Source organism: Saccopteryx leptura, chromosome 7, assembly GCF_036850995.1.
Source record: "Saccopteryx leptura isolate mSacLep1 chromosome 7, mSacLep1_pri_phased_curated, whole genome shotgun sequence".
In the NCBI taxonomy this organism is placed as follows: Eukaryota; Metazoa; Chordata; class Mammalia; order Chiroptera; family Emballonuridae; genus Saccopteryx; species Saccopteryx leptura.
Genome location: NC_089509.1, coordinates 54,138,853 through 54,162,281, shown reverse-complemented (window position 1 = coordinate 54,162,281; position 23,429 = coordinate 54,138,853). Strand labels below are relative to the sequence as shown.

The window sequence follows — 23,429 nt, the reverse complement described above, 5'->3', positions numbered from 1 at the left end:
ATTACCTTATGAGTATTATAATGAGCATTGGTTTTAAAAAGAATATTTTAGCTATTCTGACAGAAAACAATTTTTATTTAAAAAATTACTCTCCCGCCTGACCAGGCGGTGGTGCAGTCGATAGAGCGTCGGACTGGGATGCAGAAGACCCAGGTTTGAGACCCTGAGATCCCCAGCTTGAGCGTGGGCTCATCTGGTTTGAGCAAAGCTCACCAGCTTGGACCCGAGGTTGCTGGCTCGAGCAAGGGGTGACTCGGTCTGCTGAAGGCCCGCGGTCAAGGCACGTATGAGAAAGCAATCAATGAACAACTAAGGTGTCGCAATGAAAAACTGATGATTGATGCTTCTCATCTCTCCCCATTCCTGTCTGTCTGTCTGTCCCTATCTATCCCTCTCTCTGACTCTCTCTCTGTCTCTGAAAAAAAAAATTACTCTCTCTACTGTATATACATATTCAATATATTTCCTTTCTCGAACTTTTTGTTAGAAAAAAGGAAATTAAGGGGCCTGGTTCAAACCACAAAAAACTCCCACCTTATTATGCAGCCAACAAGCGAGAATAAGGCTAATATTCTTGGTTCTATTTCCAATGGTATAAATTCATGGAAATGATACACAGTTTTATTGACTGTGGATACAAAATCGGAAACGAGTGCATTCTGAGTGTTTCCTGCATGCCAGGCCAGGGTCTGTGTGCTGACGCTTTGTGACTCATTCAGTCTGTACCACAGCCCCTTGGGAAATACTATTTTCATACCCATTTTATGGATTAGAAGCCAAGGTTCAGAGAGGGGAAGGTAGTTGCCTAGGTCACATGTAGACGATTCGGGCAGTTCAGCTCCAGAGCCTGTGACCCCACATCTGTGGGATTTCTAGGAAGAGAATCCCTAATTCCAGTTTTGGCTGGAAGACCAGTAAGCCATCACTAACTCTTCTACAACTCTCTGTAAATTGCTTTAATTTTGGGTTAGAAAACATATTCAGCACATTTCCTCTCTTTTTCAAGTTGTGACACAGCATCATTGATAAGGTTTTAGGAGAAGCAATCATCTTACAATCATTATAGGTGTCATTTGGTGCAGAATTGAGCACTGTCGTGACACCACATTCCTTTAAAACTGGAAAACTTCAGGTTTAATGTAGTGAATGAAAACCTGAGGACTGCCTCTGTGGAGTTTAAAAGAAAATGCTTTACTTCTTCTTCTGTACTAGGACAACCTGTGTGTGTGACTTCCCGGTAATAGCACTGGAGAGGGTGCCTTGGTGAGCGCAGTTGTTTTGGCTGTAATATGTGATCGAAGGAGTGGCTCTTTGAAAGTCATGCCTTTCCCACGGCCTAGCATTTTTTTTTCCAGTTTGATGCTCTGTCATATTGTCAGGAAGAGCTTAGTGCTTTGTCTGGCAAGTGACTAAGCCTGCTTGTCCAGAATTAATGAGAGATGGTATCCTAAGCCAACAGAAATGCATACAAAACGGATACCTTTGTGGTGGTCACTACAGATAAATTTATTTTAAGAGTCTTTTAAATAGTGACCCCTCATAATGTACTGTGAAAGTGTTGCTTTCAAAACATTTCTAAAGAACTTTCTAGATGCATACTACTACGTTATAGAAGGTAGACTTCATACTCCTCTTCACTTATATGCCTTTTAGGTGTGTGTATGCGTGAATCTGAATTTCCCATCCCCAGTTTTCCTAACAAGTCCGACCTGAGCTGAGCTGGGGCAGCCTAGAGCCCTGGGAAGTTGTCACCACATCTGTCTCACTGTATCTGGGGCCACAGGCACTAGGTTCTTCACTGTCTGAACACATGGGCATGCCTCGGGGTAGCATCCTGATTTTTTGGGGGGGCAGATTAAATCCTTAGTCAGACTTTGTGTTTTCAGCTTTAGTCTGAGTCTCAAACGACTTGAAAACCCTGTGACTAGAACTTCTGCTGGAAAAACATGCAACTAGACGTAACTTGCTTCCAGTACTCAGATACTATTCTCAAGGAGCCAGAGGGAGGCATGCAAGGTGGCGGAGGCTTTCTGCCCAGGGCTGCTGGGTTCCTTTGTTGTCTGTCCTTCTGTGCTCTTGGGGTCCAGTCGAGTGCACTTGACGGAAGTGGAGGGAGTGTTTCTTGTGTTGCAGGGAAGACAGGCTGGTGCTTCAAGCAGGTCATGTGGGCTCCTTGTACGCATTCTGTGCAGTGTCAGAAGGACCTGAAAGTGCCTGTGGCATGCAGTCAAGGCGTGATGATGTCATCGTCTTTAGGAGTGTGTGGGCTCTGACACCAGCCAGCTCCCTCTAACCCTGTAACCAAGATATTTAACCCTTCTGCACCTCAGCTTCCACTTCTGTGCAATGGGAAGATGCTAGAGGGTTAAAGGAATTAACACACATTTCTGTTTAGAATTAAGTCACATTTTGTTTTGAAATGGGGGTGGTCTCTTTAATTGTTTAGACCGCTGTCACCTGGCAAGAAGGTGGCTAGGGAGGCCAGACTGAGCACCCCATCCGAGCTCCCGCCATATCATTATGCTCTTTCTCCTTCTTTACCCCTTCGATTCCCCTTATAGCACCGTAGTAAAAAAAATCTACAGTGCCTGTCTGACCATGTAATTCCATGGTGTGAAGTTAAAAACCTTTGCTGATGAAATAAAGCTCCAGCTCCCACGCTGTTTTTCCCGACTCCTGCACCCGCGCCTTCTGCTTCCCCTCTTCGCAGCCCCCTTTCTTTAGCTGACTCACTTCTTCTCGACTCAGTTCAGGGCAGTCTGATCTGGAGAAACCTTCCCCACCCTCTCTCTACTGCACCCACCCTCACTACGTCCAGCACCTTACCCTGGTGGCTTGAAAGTAGCCACCTTTACATACTCCAACTAGATGGCCGTGACACGGTATTGAAATGGGGTCTCCCATGTCGCCTCTTCCCTAAGGATCTTGTACTTATCAGGAGTAGACACTCCATGGCGTTCATCTCAACACCTCCCGGTAGTGCCTGATACTTGGCAGGTGCTCCTGGACTTTGGTCAGGGTGACTGGAACTGCAGGCATGCTGGACACCCTGTCTCGGCGGGCTGTGCACGTGCGCATGCCTGACAGCGGCAGAGGAGGCAGGTGTAAGTCCCGGCTGAGAGCTCACACGAGCCAGAATATTTCAGCCTAAAAGAGGGAGGTGGAAATATTTACAGTATTTAGGTATGTATACTAGTGCACAGTGTCAAAGCTGTTGTTTTGTAACTAACACTTTTCAGCTCTGATTATAGGCGAGCTCTGCCTTCGCTGGCTGACGATGAAATGATTAATAATGTTAGGAAGAATGAAGCAGAGCACATGAATTGAGATGTTGTGTCCACTCAGAAAGCAGAGGACAAATACAGATGAAAACCTTTGGGGACTATAAGCCCTGGCTGGCTGGCTGGCTCGGTGGTAGAGCATTGGCCCAGCGTGTGGAAGTCTGGGTTTGATCCCTGGCCAGGGCACGCAGAAGAAGTGCCCATCTGCTTCTCCACCCCTCCCCCTCTCCTTTTTCTCTGTCGCTCTCTTCCCCTCCCACAGCCGAGGCTCCATTGGAGCAAAGTTGGCCCAGGCGCTGAGGATGGCTCTGCGGCCTCCACCTCAGGTGCTAGAATGGCTCCGGTTGCAATGGAGCAACGGCCCAGATGGGCAGAACATTGCCCCCTGGTGGACATGCCGGGTAGATCCCGGTCGGGCACTTGGCAGGAGTCTGTCTCTCTGCCTCCCTACTTCTCACTTCAGAAAAATACAAAAAACAAACCTTTGGGGACTATAAAGTGCTTTATAGTGAACCACGATATGTGGTTTGAGTTTCAGAAAGGTTATAATTATGTGAATTATGGTTTAACATGCTTGCCAAAATTCTCATACTCTTTTCTTTTGTTTAAGTAATATGGTCAGCAAATCAATATGGCCTCCTGGATTTGGGGATCCTGGTCAGTGGTAACATTTGTGAACCTCTAGCAGGAACTGAGAATGCAATCAGTTTGGAAACCTGGTGTTCCTTTCTGTCTTACACCATTGGTGAGAAATTTGGGGAGATTTTAAGCAGCTTCCAGCAGTTGTGTGAGCGCGGACTTTAGGGAGTCTGCCTGGGTGAGCTTTTCTGAGGGGAGTTGCTGCTCTGCTCCCCTGCTGGAGTGTGCTCAGTGGGCGCTGTAGCTGCGTGGGGACAGGCCTGCGCTTCAGGGCAGACTCCCTTCGAGGTCATGAGGTGGGTCGCCTCAGTCTCCACCGCCCTCCCTCCTGTCCTCCTCAGCCCTCTGCCTTCCCTTCCTTTCTTCTCTCCTGCCTTGGAAGGCCTTCTGTTTCATTATTCAACTAAATTTTCTGTATTACCACAAACTGTTAAGAACTGGGAGAAACAAGAGGTTTTAGACTGAGAGCAAAGCTGTTCAAGTCAGTTCTCTGCTGGATCATTTTAAATTTATTTTATTTTCCTGTTTCCCAGAACCACCATTTGTTAAACAATGGCCCTTCCCTGGTGAGAAGGTGAACCCAGACTTCCACACGCTGGGCCAATGCTCTACCACCGAGCCAGCCAGCCAGCCAGGGCTTATAGTCCCCAAAGGTTTTCATCTGTATTTGTCCTCTGCTTTCTGAGTGGACACAACATCTCAATTCATGTGCTCTGCTTCATTCTTCCTAACATTATTAATCATTTCATCGTCAGCCAGCGAAGGCAGAGCTCGCCTATAATCAGAGCTGAAAAGTGTTAGTTACAAAACAACAGCTTTGACACTGTTAGAAGTTTGGGTTCAGAACATGTTAAGTGATTAGTCAACAGGTATTTATTGAGCATTTAGTATGTTCCAGCACGGCCCTCTGATACGGGGGTGAGCCATGGAGACATTGTGTTTGCCCTCATGGAGTTTACAGTTCAGGCAAAACAGACATAAAACAGTGGAATTTAATTTAAAAAAATTGCAAGTGGAGAGAAATGTATATAATTGAGGAATCTAAGTTAGCTACAGTAGGTCTAATTTAGTAGGTTTTCCTGAAGATAAATCTTAAATATGTATTGTAACTGTGAATGGTTTAGGAATAGATATTTTAGACTAATAACATCTTATAGATTACTGCATATATCATAAGTAGGAATTTTTAGGAAATTTAGAGTTGACATGTGTTTATATTCTATGGAATATGGTTTAACACTTGATTTTATAGAGTACCTGTGAGGCTAGCATTAGCCCAGGGTTATCTAGCCCCTTGGGTTACTGTCTCACCTTGTGCCCTCCACCAGTTCTCTGCTGGCCGTGGGTCACCTGTAAAATGGTGTTTCGAGTTCTCCGGTTTTCTTTCCCCTCTACAGATTGTGTAACTGCCACACTGCAGAGCCCTGCAGCCCTCGACCCCCCCCCTAAAAAGCAGCTGCCTTTTCAGTCTCCCCATTTCATGGCAGCGCCATCTTTCTATTGAACAGACTAGAAATTTGGTGTTTCCTCAACACTTCTCTTTCTCTTGTACCCGGTGTCCTATCCAGTTTGTCAGCAAGTCCTGTGGTTGACCATGTCACACCACCTCCCCTGCTGCTTCCTGGCCCCAGCCACCCTCGGCGCTTTGTCTGGCCCCAGCCACCGCCAGGAGGCGCTCTCCTCTTCCCTCTGGGCTGGCTTCTGTACGCGGCGTCCGGAAGGGTGCTGCTAAGCCAAGTTCAAGGCTTGTCTCAGGGCTTTTCTCAGAACCTTCTAATGTCTTTCTATCTCAGAGTGAAGTCCAAATCTATATGGTGGCCTAGGAGGCTTACAAGATGTGGTTCCTCATTACCCGGTTGACCGCGTTTCCTGCTTTCTCCCTCGTTCTGCTCCAGTCAGCCGTGCTCCGTGCCACGCCTGTTCTTCCCTTGGGACCCTTGCATGGGTGCCCCCTCTACCCGGAGTGCTCTTTTCAGCAGCTCCTTCAGACTCCTGGCTCCGATAGCCAGCACATCGGTGAGGCTCCCGTGGTCATCCTGTGGTGAATTGCAGCCCCTGCCCCAGCTCCCCATCCCTGGCCTGTTAGTGGTTCTCAGGGTGTGATTCTAGACCAGCCGCTGCACCATCACCTTGGACACTTGATAAACAAATTCTTGTGCTTTCTCATCCCCTGATCTGCTGAATCAGAAGCTGTGGAGGTAGGGCCCGACAGTCTGGGCTCTGTGAGCCATCTAATGATCCTGAGGCACAGCCAAGTCTGGAACCTCTGCTGTACGTTATACTTCAGACTTTGTTTATGATCTGTGTTGACCTCTCCACCCCTCCCCAATTTAAAGTTCACCTCCATGAAGGCAGGGGTTTCTGCCCTGTAGCCCCGTGTTTGAAACTGGAAATGACACTTAGCAAAGGGCTCAGGAAGTAGCTGTGGAATGAATTACTGAACATACGACTATTAAGTAAATTTAGATTAAAAGAATACTGAGCAACAGAGTCTAATGTGTGATCCTCATATTTTAGTGAGTTACCAGTGTTAGGAGTTTTGGATGTAAGGTTTTCTTTATCACAGATTAAAAAAAACCTTCAGATTCTTTGAAGATTCTTGAAGCCCCAATTAGTCCTTTGCAAAACTATGTGGAAATGATGTAAATTGTTGCTTTAAATGCTTGTGGCAACTGGAATTGTGCTATTTTAATCATCTCCCATAGGGACCATCTCTTTAAATTGTACAGATGGTTATTCTGGTTTATTGGAAGCTTCTAGTAGAGTGAGTTGAGTGGAGATTTGTAGAAAAAAGACCCACATGCAGGCGTATGAATATTGGATTGAAAATTCAACTGATTAATATTTGATCTAAGTTACTTGTGCCTATCTCTGCGGAAAGGCCAGCCAGACACCCCCATTGGTAACAGAGCATGCATCTGGCTTGGGAAATGAGCACACCTGTGTCATATGCTTACCTAGTGCTCTCCTCGTGGCAGCTCTGCCAGCTCAGCTGAGTAGGTCTCCCAGGTGTGGTGACTGAGTGCTGCTCAGTGATTGGGCCGTTGTTTAAGGTGCTTCTGAGGATTGTAAAAGCAGATCACTCTCAGATTTCCTAGTGTCACTTTCAGTCCTTGCCCTCAACCCCCAGCCCCAGTGTCCCCTCTTCCTGTCTCTTAACTCATTGCCTTTTGACAGTTCAGCTGCCCAGGGGCTCAGTTTTTTAAACTATAAAATAAGGAAGGTTACATGACTTTCTCCAAAGACCTGTTGGTCTTGCATCAAAATGTTCTGAGTGTCCCTTCATTAGTTTTAGTCATTGAAAGCACTCAAATGAGAGGATGACGAGGAAGGGGGGAAGCCAAGTGTCTGTCATATGACTACTTTTTACCAGAGCATCTTTCAGCATATCCCTCCTGCCTCCCCTTGCGGAGCTAGGGAATCATGGATTTGTGATTTGGGAATTACCTGTGGTTTTTGCTTTATTCACTGTAATTGTTTTTTCTTGATAGAAAGTTGACCACTGCTGTGTTCTTGGTCGTGTCTATCATCGGGCTTGAACTAGCTCTTGCCTGGTACCTGCCGCTGGCCTGGGATTAAAGCCCCATCCTTTGTTGCCCTCCTCCCGTCTGCTGCTGCCCCGCCAGGTGTGGCCTCCGGCTCCGTGTCTCACCAGAAATTCACCTGCTTTTGGGAAGGGTTCTGTGGCTCTTACATAGATGGGCAGATTATCTGTAGTTTGCTGTTACCTTAAACTAGTGCTGTCTTTCACACTGTGTCCAATGGTCTGTATTAGTCAGCTGAGCCGTGAGCCAAATGTGAATTGACATCAACCACCACTCCTTTTTCTACTTTGTTCTTTTAAGCCTGTGCTGTATTGATTGTGAGAGAGAAGGTGGAAGAATTGGGCAGGGAGTGGCAACTTGTATATAGCCTTGGCATTTTTACCAGGAATCCTCCTGTTGAATTTTTCTTATCGTTTGTCTGTGTCATTATGAATTGATGCTGATTCCATGTACAAAGTGCAAGCAAGTGCTAAGAACTTCTGCCTTATGAATAAAAATATAACACATTTAAAGGAAATCAGCTGATGGCAGTTCCAAGAGCCTACCCACAGTCTCACCAATCATGGGAAGGTTTGCTGCTTTGAGTTTCTTTTTAAAAGGTGAAACTCTACCTTTAGGGAATAAAAAGATGACTTCTGATTTCTTTTCTTCTTCTGCTGTCAGAAAAGGCTGTGAATTGTAATTCTCTGATGTATCAAAGAAGGCCAGGACTGCGTCTCTCTCATTCATAGATGGGGAACATGGATTTGTCCAGAGCAGCTGAGAAGTGACTTTCTGGGTCCCAGACTCTGGAAAGAGGGCAGACTATTTTCTGACTGTGAATGCCTCCTGGGTGCGGGCTGCAGCACCATTTGCTTGCGAAAAGGAACAAATGGGATTGAGAACCAGGATTATTATGGGAGGGAGGGAGATTGGGTGAAGAGGGAGGGTTTTAGAAAACTTTTTGGTTCTGTCTGGTTTTTCCTGGGGTCCTGTCTGGTCCATCTCGGGGTCCCTCCCATCCAAACAGGGCAGGTGGCATGTCCCAATCCATAGTGAAGTGGTGTGTGAGTAATTGATTACTAATAGTAGGTAAGGTACCTACATATTTATTATTGGCTTGTTTAAATGATGAGCAGATTCAGTGTTATCACTTTAATAATATAATGATAGTATCAGCACACAATTGTATTTCTCAGGTTCTTTTTTCTTGTGGGGGGAGAGAAAGGGGGCAGTTTTACAGACATCTCTGCTGAGATGATGCATTCCCTGCGGCTTATCTCACCTGGGCTCCAACACCGCAGTGAGCAGCTGTTACTAATGGACTGCTAATAAGTATTGTGATTATAAATTATTTTCATGTATTAAAAAAAGATTTTGTACAAGTCTAAGTATTCCCATAGAGGTGTTCTATGTGTGTGAATTTGTTTGTCCTGCTTGACACATTAGAATCACTGGGTCAGATAGTTCTGCGTAGGCTGTGATTTTCGTTTTTAGTACGGTAGTGGCTCCTTTATCTGCGGGTAATACATTCCAAGACTCCCAGTGGATGCTTGAAAGCACAGAGAGTACTAAGCCCCATGTAGACTGTGTTTTTTTCTCTACTTACACACAGATGATGAAGTTGAAACTACTCTTGCACTTTGGGGCCATTATTAAGTAAGGTAAAGGTTACCTGAACACAAGCACTGTCATATCTTGACATGTGATCTGATAACCCAGGTGTGCTGAGTGACTAAGGGTGGGTAGCTCTACAGGGTGGATAGGCTAAGACAGGAGTGATTCACGTCCGGGATGGGACAGTGGGATGGCGAGAGACAGGGTGGATAGGCTAAGACAGGAGTGATTCACAGCCGGGATGGGACAGAGCGGGATGGCGAGAGAGTTCTCACACTTCTCAGAGCGGAATGCAATTGAAAACTTAGGAATTTCTTTTCTGGAATTTTATTTTGGAATTTTCCGTTTAATATTTTTGGACTGCAGTTGAGCACAGGTAACTGAAACTGTGGAAAGTGAAATCGGGGTAAGGCGAGGGGCGGCTGAGGCGTCAGTTGCCCTTGTACCTGCTGTGTTATAAGGTACATGAACATGCACTAAGCTTTTCTCCTGCTCCCTTCTTTCCATTGCTGTGCTGTCCTCACCTCAGAGGGGAGAGAGGGGAGCTGCGTTCTGAGGTCTCCCAGTCACACTGCGTGATGCTCGGGCACCTCGTAGGAACACAGCACCCGGGCAGTGCTCCTCCAGCTGGCACAGCACATCTGCGGTGGTCTTGCTGCCGTGCAGATGCTGACTCATTGGGACTCGGGTGGGACCCAGGGTTCTGCGTTTCATCAAGGCTTGGATGATGCTAATGATTCTGGTCTGGGGACCCCACTTAGAGTCACAAGGGCCTGGACTAGATTGGTAAAGGTACTTTTCTCTCCTGTGTTCTGTTTCTGAAGTGTTTATGTAAATTTAGCCCCAAACAGAAACTATTGGCAAAAGTGAAATAGAATCTTCTTGCAGTATGTTTTTACCCCTTGAGATGCCTATGCATTTATTTGTTTTGATTTGTGCCCCTAACATTAAAAGCCACGCTTAATATTGGAGCTGTTTAAAACTCCGGAATTGCACTGTGTGCTAACTTCTTTTCTTTTCTTTTCTTTTTTTTTTTTTTTTTTGTATTTTTCTGAAGCTGGAAATGGGGAGGCAGTCAGACAGACTCCCACATGCGCCCGACCGGGATCCACCTGGCATGCCCACCAGGAGGCGATGCTCTGCCCATCCTGGGCGTGGCTCTGTTGCGACCAGAGCCACTCTAGTGCCTGAGGCAGAGGCCATGGAGCCTTCCTCAGCGCCTGGGCCAACTTTGCTCCAATGGAGCCTTGGTTGCAGGAGGGGAAGAGAGAGATGGAGAGGGAGGAGAGAGGGAAGGGTGGAGAAGCAGATGGGTGCTTCTCCTGTGTGCCCTGGCCGGGAATCGAACCTGGGACTTCCGCATGCCAGGCTGATGCTCTACCACTGAGCCAACCGGCCAGGGCTATGCTAACTTGTTTTCTTGCTGACTTTTTACTAAGTCTTTGTGGGGATTGCGATGATTTTGGCCTCTGCTGCAGTGGTTAACCCTTAGCAGCCAGGGAGGATGAATTAACACAACTGGACTGAGGAAGGACAGGAGACTGTAAGAGTTAAGAGGCCTTTGGGTACAAATACCAGAGTGCTTGACGGGCAGAGGATTAAACAATGCAGACATTTAATTATCTCACATAACAGAAGTCTGGGACATTTGTTTCTAAGGTTGGTGCAGAAGCCCAGGGATATCACAAAGGTCATGGACTCTTTCCTGCTTCCTGTCCTGCACCTCAGTAATGTCAGGCAGCACGTGTCCCCATGGGCTACCCTTGCTCCCAGCATCACATCCTCACATGACAGTGTTCCAGACAGGGGAGTGGAGAACAAAGGAGCCTTATAGGGTGGTTCGTGCCCTCAGGCAGAAAAGTCCCCCACGAATGCCGGCACTGTGTTTCCCCTGGGTCTCACGGGCCAGGACTGGGGCAGACCCTCAGACCCTTCACTGGTGGGAGCAACCAAGTGCCTTGATTGCTAGATCACCGCAGTTAAAACAGTCGAGTGTTGAGTAGGCAACCATTAGTGTGCACCACAACATTGCTGAGAACCTACAATATGTATTCTCTGCTTGTGAAACTGTTGTCCAAAAAGCCACGTAAATTAGCAGGGAGTGTGGTGAGGACCGCACAGGCCCATTGATTCCAGAGGGGTCCTCGGTGGCAGTGCAGTTCCTTCCGTGTCCTCCCCTCTTCCTTCTACTCCCAGGCACTGGTGGTGGGAGCCTCATGGGAAAGGCCAGGCCCCATGGTTTACCTCTGCACCGGGTTACACATCCACACCAAGGCTGTTAGTATCTGGCCTCTTGCTAGTTACCCTCACATTCGCGGCACAATGAAATATCACTATTGGAGTAGTGAGAAAACTGCTCCTATGAGCAGAGTGGCATTATGTCAAGAGGAAATGAGCCCAGTGAGTGTTGGCAGCTGCCGTCTTAGATGTTGCCACATCCTGACTTGGTCCCCTGGGCTCTGCTTCTTGCTCTGGGTTCACTGAGTTCTGCTGAGCACCGCACAGGGACCCAGAGGGGTGGGTTCACCAGGGGACTCACCGCGTCCCCTCTGCACCGCGCTCTCCCTGCCTCGGCTTGCAGGGTTCCTCCCAGGCACGAGGAGCAGCCCTCCCGTTTCCACTCCGACCTTCCTGGAGGTCTGATGACACTCCGACGATGGCAGGGCTCCAGGAGAGTGGGGAGTGGTTCCAACTGAGTTTAAAAACAAAAATAAACAAAACCTGGTGGAAAAGGCTGGGTTTAATTATATATTAAAACACATATGTCTTCCATATTACACTCAGAACTAAAGGTGTCACCTTCTGTTTGCTGGTTACTCAAAGACGTCTCTCCCCCCAGATCCACTCGGTGAGAGAAGGCAGGCACGGGGCTGGGAAGTCACAGTTCTCACCGCTACGGCCTCAGAGATGTGCCTCTTTCAACTGCACGCCAGACCCCTTAACTTTCACATTCACTTTCCTAAAATGCAGTTGTGATCTCGCACTTGCTGGTCAAAATCTCTCCCCACAAGGCACTTGCACAGAACAGGGCAGCCATCCCTGGCCATAACTTGTTATGTATGTGGAAGCCGACAGGCTCCTAGCACTGTTTCCTCCTGACGCAGCATCTACCCGATGATCATGTCCGTTAGCCAAGCGCTTTCAGCTCCTTTGACCGAAGCATCCAGCACTGCTGGGGTGACGTTCCAGGACCCTGTGGGGCTCAGGCAGGCGGGTGCTGGCTGCCCTGACCGTGTGCCTGGGCCTTCAGAGAACATTTCAGTTTTGCCAGTAAAGTCTTGAGAGTCTCTTGTGAGAAAAAAACACTGGGACTCAAACCAAATCATGAAGGGATTGTTTTACTGAGAATATAAATATGACATTTAGGATTAACGAGAGAACCTCAAACTAGTTTTTCGTTGTTAGGGAATCACAAATTGATCTTTACTCAGGGAAGAGCTTAGGAATTGTAGAGTATTAACCCCATCACTCCGTTGTGCATTTCCTCATCAGCATAGAAAAATAGACTTTTTCCAGAAAAAGAAGACTGAGGCCAAGTGACTCACTCCTCTGTGAAGGACTGTGGGTTGTATTCACACTAACCCTCACTAACTTGCTGTAGGTATTCTTGGCAAGTCATTTCATCTTTTTCTGTTCCTTCCTCTTTCAATTCCAGTGGCCACTAAATCATCACGTTTTCTTCAGGATTAGTCTGTCCTCTCACATTTCTGGAATCTCTGTTCAACTACAGGCCATGCTGGTTTTACTCCTGGGCTGTGGCTGTGGCCTTCCTTGCCTCTAGTCTTCCTCCTTTCCTGCACATCCTGCACGATGGTGCCAGATTTTCCTCCTCCCTGGGGAGAGCCGCGGGAGTGCAGGGGGCTTCCCATCGCTGCGGCTCAGGCTGCTTGGGCTCCTCAGCAGTCTCAGTGCTGCTTTGCTGGTAGAGCATGGCCTTTGAGTGCAGGGGGCTTCCCATCGCTGCGGCTCAGGCTGCTTGGGCTCCTCAGCAGTCTCAGTGCTGCTTTGCTGGTAGAGCATGGCCTTTGAGTGCAGGGGGCTTCCCATCGCTGCGGCTCAGGCTGCTTGGGCTCCTCAGCAGTCTTGGCGCTAGAGCATGGCCTTTGGAGAAGCTGCTTCTAGAGGGAGCGCCAGGGGCCTGCAGGTCTGGGGGCCCCCGCCCCAGTCCCACCCAGCCACGTGGAGGTCTGAGGTGATCATGATCTGTTGTAATGTTGTAACCCATTTTGAATACATGTTAGGAAGCTCTGAACTATCAAATGGTGATTGCATTCCTCTCTAGCCAAGGCTTGAAGCGACCTAAGCCATTTTCTTCATGCACAATTCAGGCTCCTCCTGGGTAATGCTGGCTGTTGTAGATGCCGAGGTAGGTAGGGGCTGGTTGCTCAGCCACAGTGTCACTCCCAGGTTTTAAGGAAATCAGGTTTTAAGCCAACTTTTGCCATTTATCAGCAAACAAGCCCCTGCAAGTTTCTCACAAGTTGTTCTGTAAGCTCAAGAAAATCCCTGCTCACTGTCCTTCTGGGTGAATGACAGGTGAACCAGCAGCAGACATGTGACACTCCAGGTGCAGTGCTCTTATACTCGGGTACTTAGCATCTAGCTCACTAGATATAGACCCGGTTAGGGATTTAGTGTACACTGAGGCCTACCTGGAATCTTTCTTTCTATTCATGCAAAAGTAGGAGTCTAACTCAAATATTTTAGCCACTTTCTGTGTGCTAACTACTTTGCCTTTCACCAATGTAATTGCATTTCTTTTTATTTTATTTATGTATTTATTTATTTATTTATTTGTATTTTTCCGAAGTTAGAAGTGGGGAGGCAAACAGACTCCTGCATGTGCCCGACCATGATCCACCCTGGCGTGCCCACCAGGGGGCGATGCTCTGCCCATCTGGGGTGTTGCTTCCTTGCTGCCGAGGCCATGGAGCTGTCCTCAGCGCCCGGGCCAACTTTGCCCCAGTGGAGCCTTGTTTGCAGGAGGGGAAGAGAGAGACAGAGAGGAAGGAGAGGGGGAGGAGTGGAGAAGCAGATGGGCGCTTCTCCTGTGTGCCCTGGCTGGGAATTGAACCCAGGACTTCCACACGCCGGGCCGATGCTCTACCACTGAGCCAACTGGCCAGGGCCAGTAATTGCGTTTTTAACACACATCCATGTCTGTCAACAGGTGACTACTTTCCCTGATAATCGTATCATTTTGAGGATTTACCTGGCTCATACTTATCTGTACTTAGACACAGATTACAGATTCTCCTTAAGGTTTAGCATTCACATATCAAAATAAAACAATTCCCATGCTACTTAGTTGGCACACCACAAATTAAGCAAAGGTGATGGCTGCCCACCAAACACACCACACCGGACACAAAGGAGGGCCGTGCAGAGCCCAGGACACCGAGCGCCAGGGCGGCCAGGGTGCTTCCTCGAGCAACGTGGCCTCCGCTGCTGGCCCGGCAGCTGCCTCTGGCGTCCCGAAGCCTGTGCCGCCAGAACCTCTCAGGCCTGGGCATCCTGGGTCGGACTGCCCGCTGGCCACCTCGGTCGTAGTGTCACAGCAGTAGTTCCATATGCTGTGTGGTCGAGTATTTTAGCTACATTTTAGGCATCATAAGAACAAGTTGGCAAACTAGTTTTGCAGGCTAAATCAGGCAGGTGGGATTGCTTTATTTTGCTTTTCTACTGAAAAAACAAACAAACAACTTTTGCCAATAATAACAACACAAAAGATTTTACATAAAAACCTTGATGTTTGGCTTCCTCTGGGAAAATTGGGACATCTGCGCAGCTTTCTGGTCCAGCTGAGAGCAGAGCCTGCTGCAGACCTGGGGCAGGAGGGCCCGAGAACTCCCGGATGGGCCCAGCACCTCCTGCCATTCTTGTGCCGAGACCAAGGACCAGGAGCCCTTAATCACTGACATGGTGCTGCTTGTTTTCAGGACCCTCTTCCCCTCTTTATATTCCTGGCTGGCCCCTGTAGGACTTGAGTGTTTGGCCCTGGCCGCTGTCGGCCGGCTTTCCTGGTTGGCTCACTGCTGTGCTTTGCTCGTGCTGTTTCTCCAGGCCCGCCTGCCCACATCTCCACCTCATCTTCAAGGCCAGGCCCACGGCCCGCTTGAGTGTGGCCTCGCACAGCTGAGGGTCCTGGCTCCTCTCTTCTACTCAGCGTGGCATAGCGTTTGCTCTACACATGATTTCGTTATTTAGTGTTTCATGTCTTTTTTCTCCTACATAAAGGTCAGGAAGCATATCTTTCTCATATTGTGTATTTATTACTGTGAAAAAATGCTCACACTGAGCCTACTAAGTACCTTGTTTTCTAAAAGGAGAGCATAGTAGCTATTGATCTACTTAACAACTATTGTAAAGCACATTTGTACATGGTGAAAAGAAGTAGGACAGTGTTAGAAATATGAAAGTAATATAAAAGTAGGTGTAACCAAGAAGCCTAATAAGGAGGCAGTGGCCCAGAAAAGGGAGGTGCCTTGCTGGAGTCACAAGGGTGGCAGATAGCCTCGTCCTTGCTCTAACCACTGTGGTACCCATCCTTGCCAGTTAGGGCTATGCTGTTTTCTGGAGGATGGGCCACTTTCCAAATCAGGTGGCTAGCTACACAGCCAAACGCTGCAGATTCTCCACAAGGTTTAGCATTCATGTATCAAAATAAAACAATTCCCAAAGTTACTTAAATAGCACACCACAAATTAGGCAAAGGTGATGGATGCCCACCAAACTCACCACTCCTGGACACAAAGGAGGGCCTTGAAAAACCCCAGTGCACCGAGAGTCAAGGTGACGAAGGTGCTGCAGTCCAGCAGCCCCAGCAGCCTGTGCTCTGCTGTTGGCCCCACCCTCCGTGGAGGGAGCAGTGGGGCTGGACTGGGTGAGGACAGCGCAGCGGGGCAGAGGCGCACTGGGAGGGCAAGGAGTGGAGAGGAAGCAGCTCAGCTGGCCTGGAGCTCAAGGGAGTGGTGAGAGATGAGGCAGGCAAGGAAAGGGAGTCGGATTTGCATGTGTCCTGAGGGATGTTGACTTTATTCTGGGGGAGCAGGGCACCTTTAAGGATTTTTTTAGGAGGGAGGAGGCTGCCACAGGAATCTTGGCTTACCCTGCGGCAGTGGCCGTGGGGAAAGAGAGGGATGGATTCAAAAGATGCGCGAGCCTGTAAAAAAGCTACAGATGACCACTTTCTTTCTGGGTGAGATGCAGTTGTTTTTGGAGGCAGGAAGGGGGCTAGCTAGCTTTTGTGTAGCTGTAGAGTCCATGTTTCTAGAGAGACGTTCGTGGCTTCTGACTGAAGGGTCTCTGGCTCCACTCCCTGTGGCTGTGTAGCTGTAACCCTTAGGGAACAAGGGCGCTGTTCACGGTTCCTGCCCGGCCACCTCCCTCTCTGTCGTAGGGAAGCTGTTTCCACAGAATATACCAGTTTTCCTGTTGACACAAGCATACTATGTACTTTACTCAAAATGTCCTGTTTCTCAGTACATATAAGTCTTTCTGTATACATGTTAGTCATACATAGGAGCAAATTGTGTATTCATTCTGTAGTCATAAATGTGAGTAGATGTTAAGAGAGGTGTTTTCTGCTTATGGAATATTTTGAGTTTTAAGGATGTTTAACACTCTGTTTATAACTTTAAAGTAAGTGTTCTAAGTGGAGGCTGTGAATAAATTTGTGAATTATTAAAGCTACATTGAAGGGGTATTGTCAATAATGAATTGCTACTATACATCTTACTTTGCTGTTTTTGTGCTTTAAAAAGGTCTAACGTAATCAGATTGTATTTTTAAGGAACTTAAAAAATCTAATATTAAATGTAGATTTTTAATGTCTAGATTCTATCTTTTAGAAAGAGAGTTTGGGGTTGCTTCAGTTGCATTTAAAATAATCTTTTTTTCTTAAAGCAGCTTTTACCCATGCCCTTAGTTATTTACAGATGACATATCTATCTATCTATTTGTAATATGTTACCAAATTATTTTAATAAAAATGAAATGTCAAAGTCATTGGTAAACTTCTTTTCAGAAATATAAAAGAAGTCGAAAATAATATTTCTGAAAGCCTTAAATTGTCTTTTCTTCCATCCAAACAAATACTTTGGTTCACCTAGCTCTTCTATACGAGAATGAATTTTATCTCCTCCTTCCTGTAGGTAACTGGTTCACGGGTTCCAGAGATATTTTTCTTTCACAAAACTTAATTTTTCTGACCACAATATAAAAATTTAGAGTTTTGGAGTTTGACACATTTGTGCAAATTAAATTTTATAGCATTTTCAAAATATACTCCTAATATTAATATGAGAGTAGTTGGAACAAAGACTGTCAATTTTTATTCCTTTTGCTTGTAGTTGAGTTGAGTAAATTTAAATGTAAATAAAATGGAATAGTCAACATATTTCAACTCGGGGAATAGTGTTCTGTTCTGGCATACCGTAATATTACAGACATAAAGCAAATGGTAATATATTTTGACCATAGTTTGTAATTGACATTGTTCTTTGGTTAATTGCTGACATCCTGGCAATCAACCAGCAAAGAAGATTTATATGAGCATTTGAAGGGCCTCACACTGCAGAGTCTGCTGCGGGGTTTTGAGGTGTCGACTGTCCTTTTTTATAACTATATTCCAGCTTACTGTTGAGCTGTCGTTGAGTTGGCTCTGACTGGTAGGTCTGTACTAGCGCTAAATACATATATAGTTGATACCTACTAATTTTAACCTTCAGTAAAAATTTAAGAAACACACACATTAATAATCATACAAACATCATTTTTGCATATACGGGGGGGCAAAAGTAGGTTTACAGTTGTTTGTGTGGAAATTAATAAGTAATAATACAGGAATAAACTGTTTTGCATATTCCAAATGTAAACCTGTTTTTGCCCCACACTGTATGCATGTATGAGTAGACAATATGCCGAATTAATTTATTTTCTCACAAAAAGAACTTCTAGTGTTACTTCATTCCATCTATACAAATTTCTATCTGGAAATTGTCCAGAATGCAAACATTGAAAGAAAACCCCACCTCTACCGATTGAGACTCTCCACTGTGTGGAGTTGGTCCATGCAGACAGACTGGGCATGCCGCTCCGGAACCGGAGTGTGTGGATTGCCGTCCTGGTTCTGGTGGAAGGGTCCCGATTGAGACTCTCCACTGTGTGGAACTGGTCCATGCAGACAGACTGGGCATGCCGCTCCGGAACCGGAGTGTGTGGATTGCCGTCACGGTTCTGGTGGAAGGGTTCCGATTGAGACTCCCCACTGTGTGGAGTTGGTCCATGCAGACAGACTGGGCATGCCGCTCCGGAACCGGAGTGTGTGGATTGCCGTCATGGTTCTGGTGGAAGGGTTAGAGAACGCTTTAAGCAAGGACATGGGAATATAAAGATGGGGGTTATTCATCCTTTATTAAAAAAACCCCACTCCCCAAACATTGATGATGTTAAGTTAAAGAGGGTAGGAAATAATCATAATAAAAGAAAAACAAAAAGAAACTACATCACGTAATGGTTTTACTGCCTCAGGGGCTTTTCTTAGAAATTATTTTCTAAAATGAATCTTAGCTAAAAGCTAAGATCCTTTATATTTAGGCATTTGGGAATGTGATTATATTTTTATTGATGTAATCATTTGTGGTTAGTTACCACTTTTGATACCTTTTTTGGTGGAAAATATAATTTGGTCTGCCGAGCTCCAGGACCGGTGGGCTTGCTGACCCATCACCGTGATGCAGGCGTGGTGGGTGGCGGACGGCCCTGGTGTGCACCCGAGAGAGCGCCACCGTCTGGGGCGGTTCACCACCAGGGTAAAGGTCGCCAGGGGAAGGGCTGTTCAAGAAGTCAGAATCTGTAAGCAGTAATATCTTAGGGTGATTTTTTTTCCTTTCAGATTTTGGGGTGAGTGCTTTCTTGGCCACAGGGGGTGATGTTACCCGGAATAAAGTAAGAAAAACATTCGTTGGCACCCCATGTTGGATGGCCCCCGAAGTCATGGAACAGGTAAAAAAAAAGGATGATTTGATTGACATAGTACAGTAGTACGTATTATTAACTCACTAAGATTTTATTCAGGTTAACTGTTTTACTAGAATGCATTATATAAGTAAAGTCTAATTCCTGATTTGCTGGGCCTTAACAAATTAGTATCCATGATCTGCATACACAGCCGTGAACTGATGTAATGTGGACTTCACGACGAGTAACGTGCCTGCTATATAATTGTGTTTGCTTTCTGGTTCCTTTCGTAGGTGCGAGGGTATGACTTCAAGGCTGACATGTGGAGTTTTGGAATAACTGCCATTGAATTAGCAACAGGAGCAGCGCCTTATCACAAATATCCTCCCATGAAAGTAATTACCATTGGAAATAATGTCGGGTTTAAAATATGGTTTAACAGAATCTATTCTGTAGTCCTCTTAAACACAGTCATTTTTCTCTTAGACCTAAGGAATGCAGCCAAGTTAAATCTTGTCTGATGGTCTCAGGGGACAGAACAGGACAAAAGTAGCACAATGCCCGGCTTTGAAGCTACTTTACATTCCTAGCACAGGGTGGAGTAAAGGATATGATCAGTTTGGTTGATGGAGGTTGATAACTGTGATGAATGCTGGCCATTACTCTTTTGTAGCAGAATATCCCAGCACCCCAAGGAAAAAAAAATAGATTATAGTGATATCATCTTTGCAGATGGATTCCCAAATTTTGCGGCCTTTCTTAATAAAAAAACATCAGTCTATAACATTTACTGTTTCATAGTGTCACGTTGGTGACTCATTGAAATAAGCAAGCCCTGTATTTTTAGGAAACAGCATACATTTGGATACTATTTTTTAGATTTTTGTGATTCTTGTAACTGGCCTACATCACTATTGCTCTTAGTTTTTGAGATCATGGTAGCAGGGTGAATTTATTTAATTGGATTTTGTTTTGAGGCCAAAGTATTTGAGTGGAAATTATGAAAGTATTTTACAGAGAATATGGTCCATGTTTGTTTCAACTTTTTCCTAGGAAATACTGTGCTGGAAATATTTAGGAGGATTAAAAGAAAAAGCCATGAGGATAAAAACATTAAATAATTTTACTGATTAAAAAGTTAATATAGTCTGCCTGACCAGGAGGTGGCGCAGTGGATAGAGTATCGGCCTGGGATGCAGTAGACTGAGTTTCGCAACCCCAAGGTCGCTGGCTTGAGTGCTGGCTCATCTGGCTTGAGCGTGGCCTCACCAGCTTGAGCAAGGGGTCACTGGCTCTGCTGTAGCTCCCTGGTCAAGGCACACATGAGAAAACAATCAGTGAACAACTAAGGTGCTTCAACTATGAGTTGATGCTTCTCATCTCTCTCCCTTTCTGTCTTTCCCTCTCTCTGTCTCTCTTTCTCTCTCACTTGCTTAAAAAAAACCAATACATTCTTATTGTTGAAAATCTGGAAGTACAAATAAGAATAAAGAGGAAAATAATCATTCATAATCTCATCAGTTACAGATAATCCTTGTTAAGGTTTTAGTATAGTTTGTTACATTGTTTTTCTCTATATATTTACATACATACATACATACATGCATGCATGCATATGTGTACACATGTATTAATATAATTAAGGTTTTGTGGTGTGTGTGTGTGTACATACTATCTGATTTTGTTAGTAATTTGAGTTGTAAACAGTAAAGTGACCTTTCAAAGGCAAAGCACTGAAGAAACTTGAAGGACTTTTTCTTCCATTTGGTTTTTCTACATTTTTTTTCCTATTTCTTGTTTTCTTTCTTTCCCTACTTCGCATTTCCCACCTGAATCCAGAATCACATTGCTACTCCCAGCCTGAAGTCCTGCGGCCTCTTCTCTAGACTGCACTGTTCTCCCCCTTCCTTCTGTTTGCTATTATCCTCCACCAGCATAGACTGTCACTTTAATCCTTCACCTATTCAGGCATCTGGCAGTGTTTGAAAAGTGTCTTGGCATGTATAGCATTTGCATAAGTTAAGGCTGATTTGTGAATTAATGAGCTTCATTCGTTGTATAGGTCAACTTCTATTCTTAATCAAATAGTTTTGATGCCTGGAAGAGTGGAAGTTTTACCTCTTTGATTTGCCACTGTATTTTGCCAAACCCTTAAGCAATTTTCGGTTTTATTGTTTTTTTCACTTAAAAAAAAGGAAATCATGTTATTTTCTGGGGTGTTGTGAATTTATTTTTAGGGTTGATAATGTTACAGAAGCCTTGAGTTTCTTGCTCATGAATGACCTGTACACATGCACATGCTCTGTGCGCTGGCTTTCTCTCCCGTCCCTACCCCCTTCCCAGCCGGAGGGAGCCCCGTCCTCACTAAATCCATGCCGGAGGGAGCTGTGTGCTCCTCGTGGCTGTGTGAGAACCAGTTCCCAGGAAGCTGTCCCTGTGCCTTTGGGAGATCATTCTTAACACACAGAGCAGATTTTGTAAGTTCTGTCAGGGGAATAACAAAAAGGTTAAAGGGCACATGAACAGATTTGTAAAGAGAAGTGTTTTCAGTACATACTTTCTGTTAAGTTCTAATCATGGGAGAGCAGGGTTGTTCCTAACCAAGATTGGTGTTTGATGTTTCTGTGAAAACTTAAAAATTCAGTTGCAGCAATTGCCATATTGAGGTTCTGTCTTTATGTTGTTTTTTTTCCTGCCATAGGTGTTAATGTTGACTTTGCAGAATGATCCGCCCACTTTAGAAACAGGAGTGGAGGATAAGGAAATGATGAAAAAGTATGGCAAGTCCTTTAGAAAATTACTTTCACTGTGTCTGCAGAAGGATCCTTCCAAAAGGTACGTCAGACGTGGTGAATGAGTTACTGACCTGGTCTGAGCCACGACAAAGTTTTGTGGAGGGGGCAAGGCTGTGTGGGGAGGCCTGCAAGGCGCTTGCAGGGCAAGGGAAATCCTGCTCTGGCCCACAGGTCTCCAAGATGTTAGTGGAAGACAGCATGGGTCCACAGGGAAAGGAGCCCATGGAGATGGGGGAGGCAGAGGAGAGTTTTAGTGTTAATAAGATTCACTGCGCTTGTTAGGTGTCGGCTCTGTCATCAAAGGAAATGAAGTAAAACAGAAATCAAAAGAAACCGGTAGTGGTGCATTCAAGAAGCTGAGCTAATACTCTGCACTGGTAGGTTGAGCTGACCTCTCAGGATTTGAATATCCTGCTAGCTGCAGTCTAAATCCGGCAGATCTATTCAGTTTTGCATGAGTTTCCTTTTAGTTGCAGAACAAGTTGTTTGTACTGTTTAAAAGATTATCAATAGATTGATATTTTTGCATTAGAAAGATTAATCGTGCAAACAGAAGCAACTTGTTTTAAATTAACTTAAGAATTTTCTCTTTATTCTCCATGATTGCCTCCATACTGTAGTGTCTGTTTTCTGAGTTTGTGTCTTCCTTCTTAATTTCAGGGACTTTGAAATATCCTGAGTGATAATAATAGAGCAGGTATCCTTTATCACTTACAGGAGAACGTTAATGATGTGAACCACACACAGGCCTGGCCTGGGTAGGGTCCCCTTGTCAGGCTTGGCTGTGTGTGGCCCCATCCTCACATGCAGTGAATGTAGATCACAGACCTGGAGAAGACTGAAAAGTTACCTTCTGCCCTTATCCACTCTAGGGTCTGATTTGATAGTTTTATTTTAAAACATGAAAACTGGCTTCTCTGCTGAAACTTCCTTTTTCAGGGAAGGACCTGCTTTTTGAAGAATTCCTTTATTCTTATCTTAAATTCTATGTGAAACTTAAGCCTTTTTTACCTTTACACAGTAATCAACTGAGGAGGCTACACGTCTGTGCATTAAACACAGAAGACATTATTCTCCCCATTCTTTGTAGCTGTTCTCTTCATTCCTTTACATGCTACTGAATTTGCCTTCGTCTTTGCTGTGTCGGTCACCTTTTTCATGGAGCCAGGCCTGAGGACTGATTGATGTTAAGCATCTTGAAACTATTTATTGTAAAAGGGGTGATCATTTTGTCACACCTATAGTCTGTTTCTGCTTAAACATCCTAGTTGCCCTTTATATTGGATTTGTAAGGCTCGTTTTTCCTCCGATGTTATACTGATCTCTTATTAAGGTTCCTACTTCGCTCTCTGATTGGGTGAAAAATGCTCTTAGATTCTAATTTGGTTCCGCAACACTTGCTTGCCTTCTCCTTGTATGGAGTGTCATCTCCAAACATAACTTTTTGCATCAACAAGGAAACAGTGTAATCCTGCAAAGCCCAATGAGAGAAGTACTTGTCTTTCCAGTTAGCTCTGTGTTACTACTGATGGTCTCTGTGGTTCTTGAACTAGTTGAGATGCCACCTAGTGGTGGTGATGTGTACTGTCACACTTCCCGCTCTTTCAGAAAAG

General features: G+C 45.5%; 1 protein-coding gene across 5 annotated transcripts in view; it reads left to right on the top strand.

The window, feature by feature from the left end:
• Nucleotides 1–23,429, top strand: part of STK39 (serine/threonine kinase 39) — a 323,837-nt gene that overhangs the window by 87,631 nt on the left and 212,777 nt on the right. For all 5 annotated transcript variants that reach the window (XM_066346005.1, XM_066346004.1, XM_066346003.1 and 2 more), the window contains 3 exons: nucleotides 18,957–19,066; nucleotides 19,315–19,416; nucleotides 21,723–21,856. In XM_066346005.1, coding sequence (XP_066202102.1) covers nucleotides 18,957–19,066; nucleotides 19,315–19,416; nucleotides 21,723–21,856 — 346 coding nt within the window. The remainder of the gene's footprint in view (nucleotides 1–18,956; nucleotides 19,067–19,314; nucleotides 19,417–21,722; nucleotides 21,857–23,429) is intronic.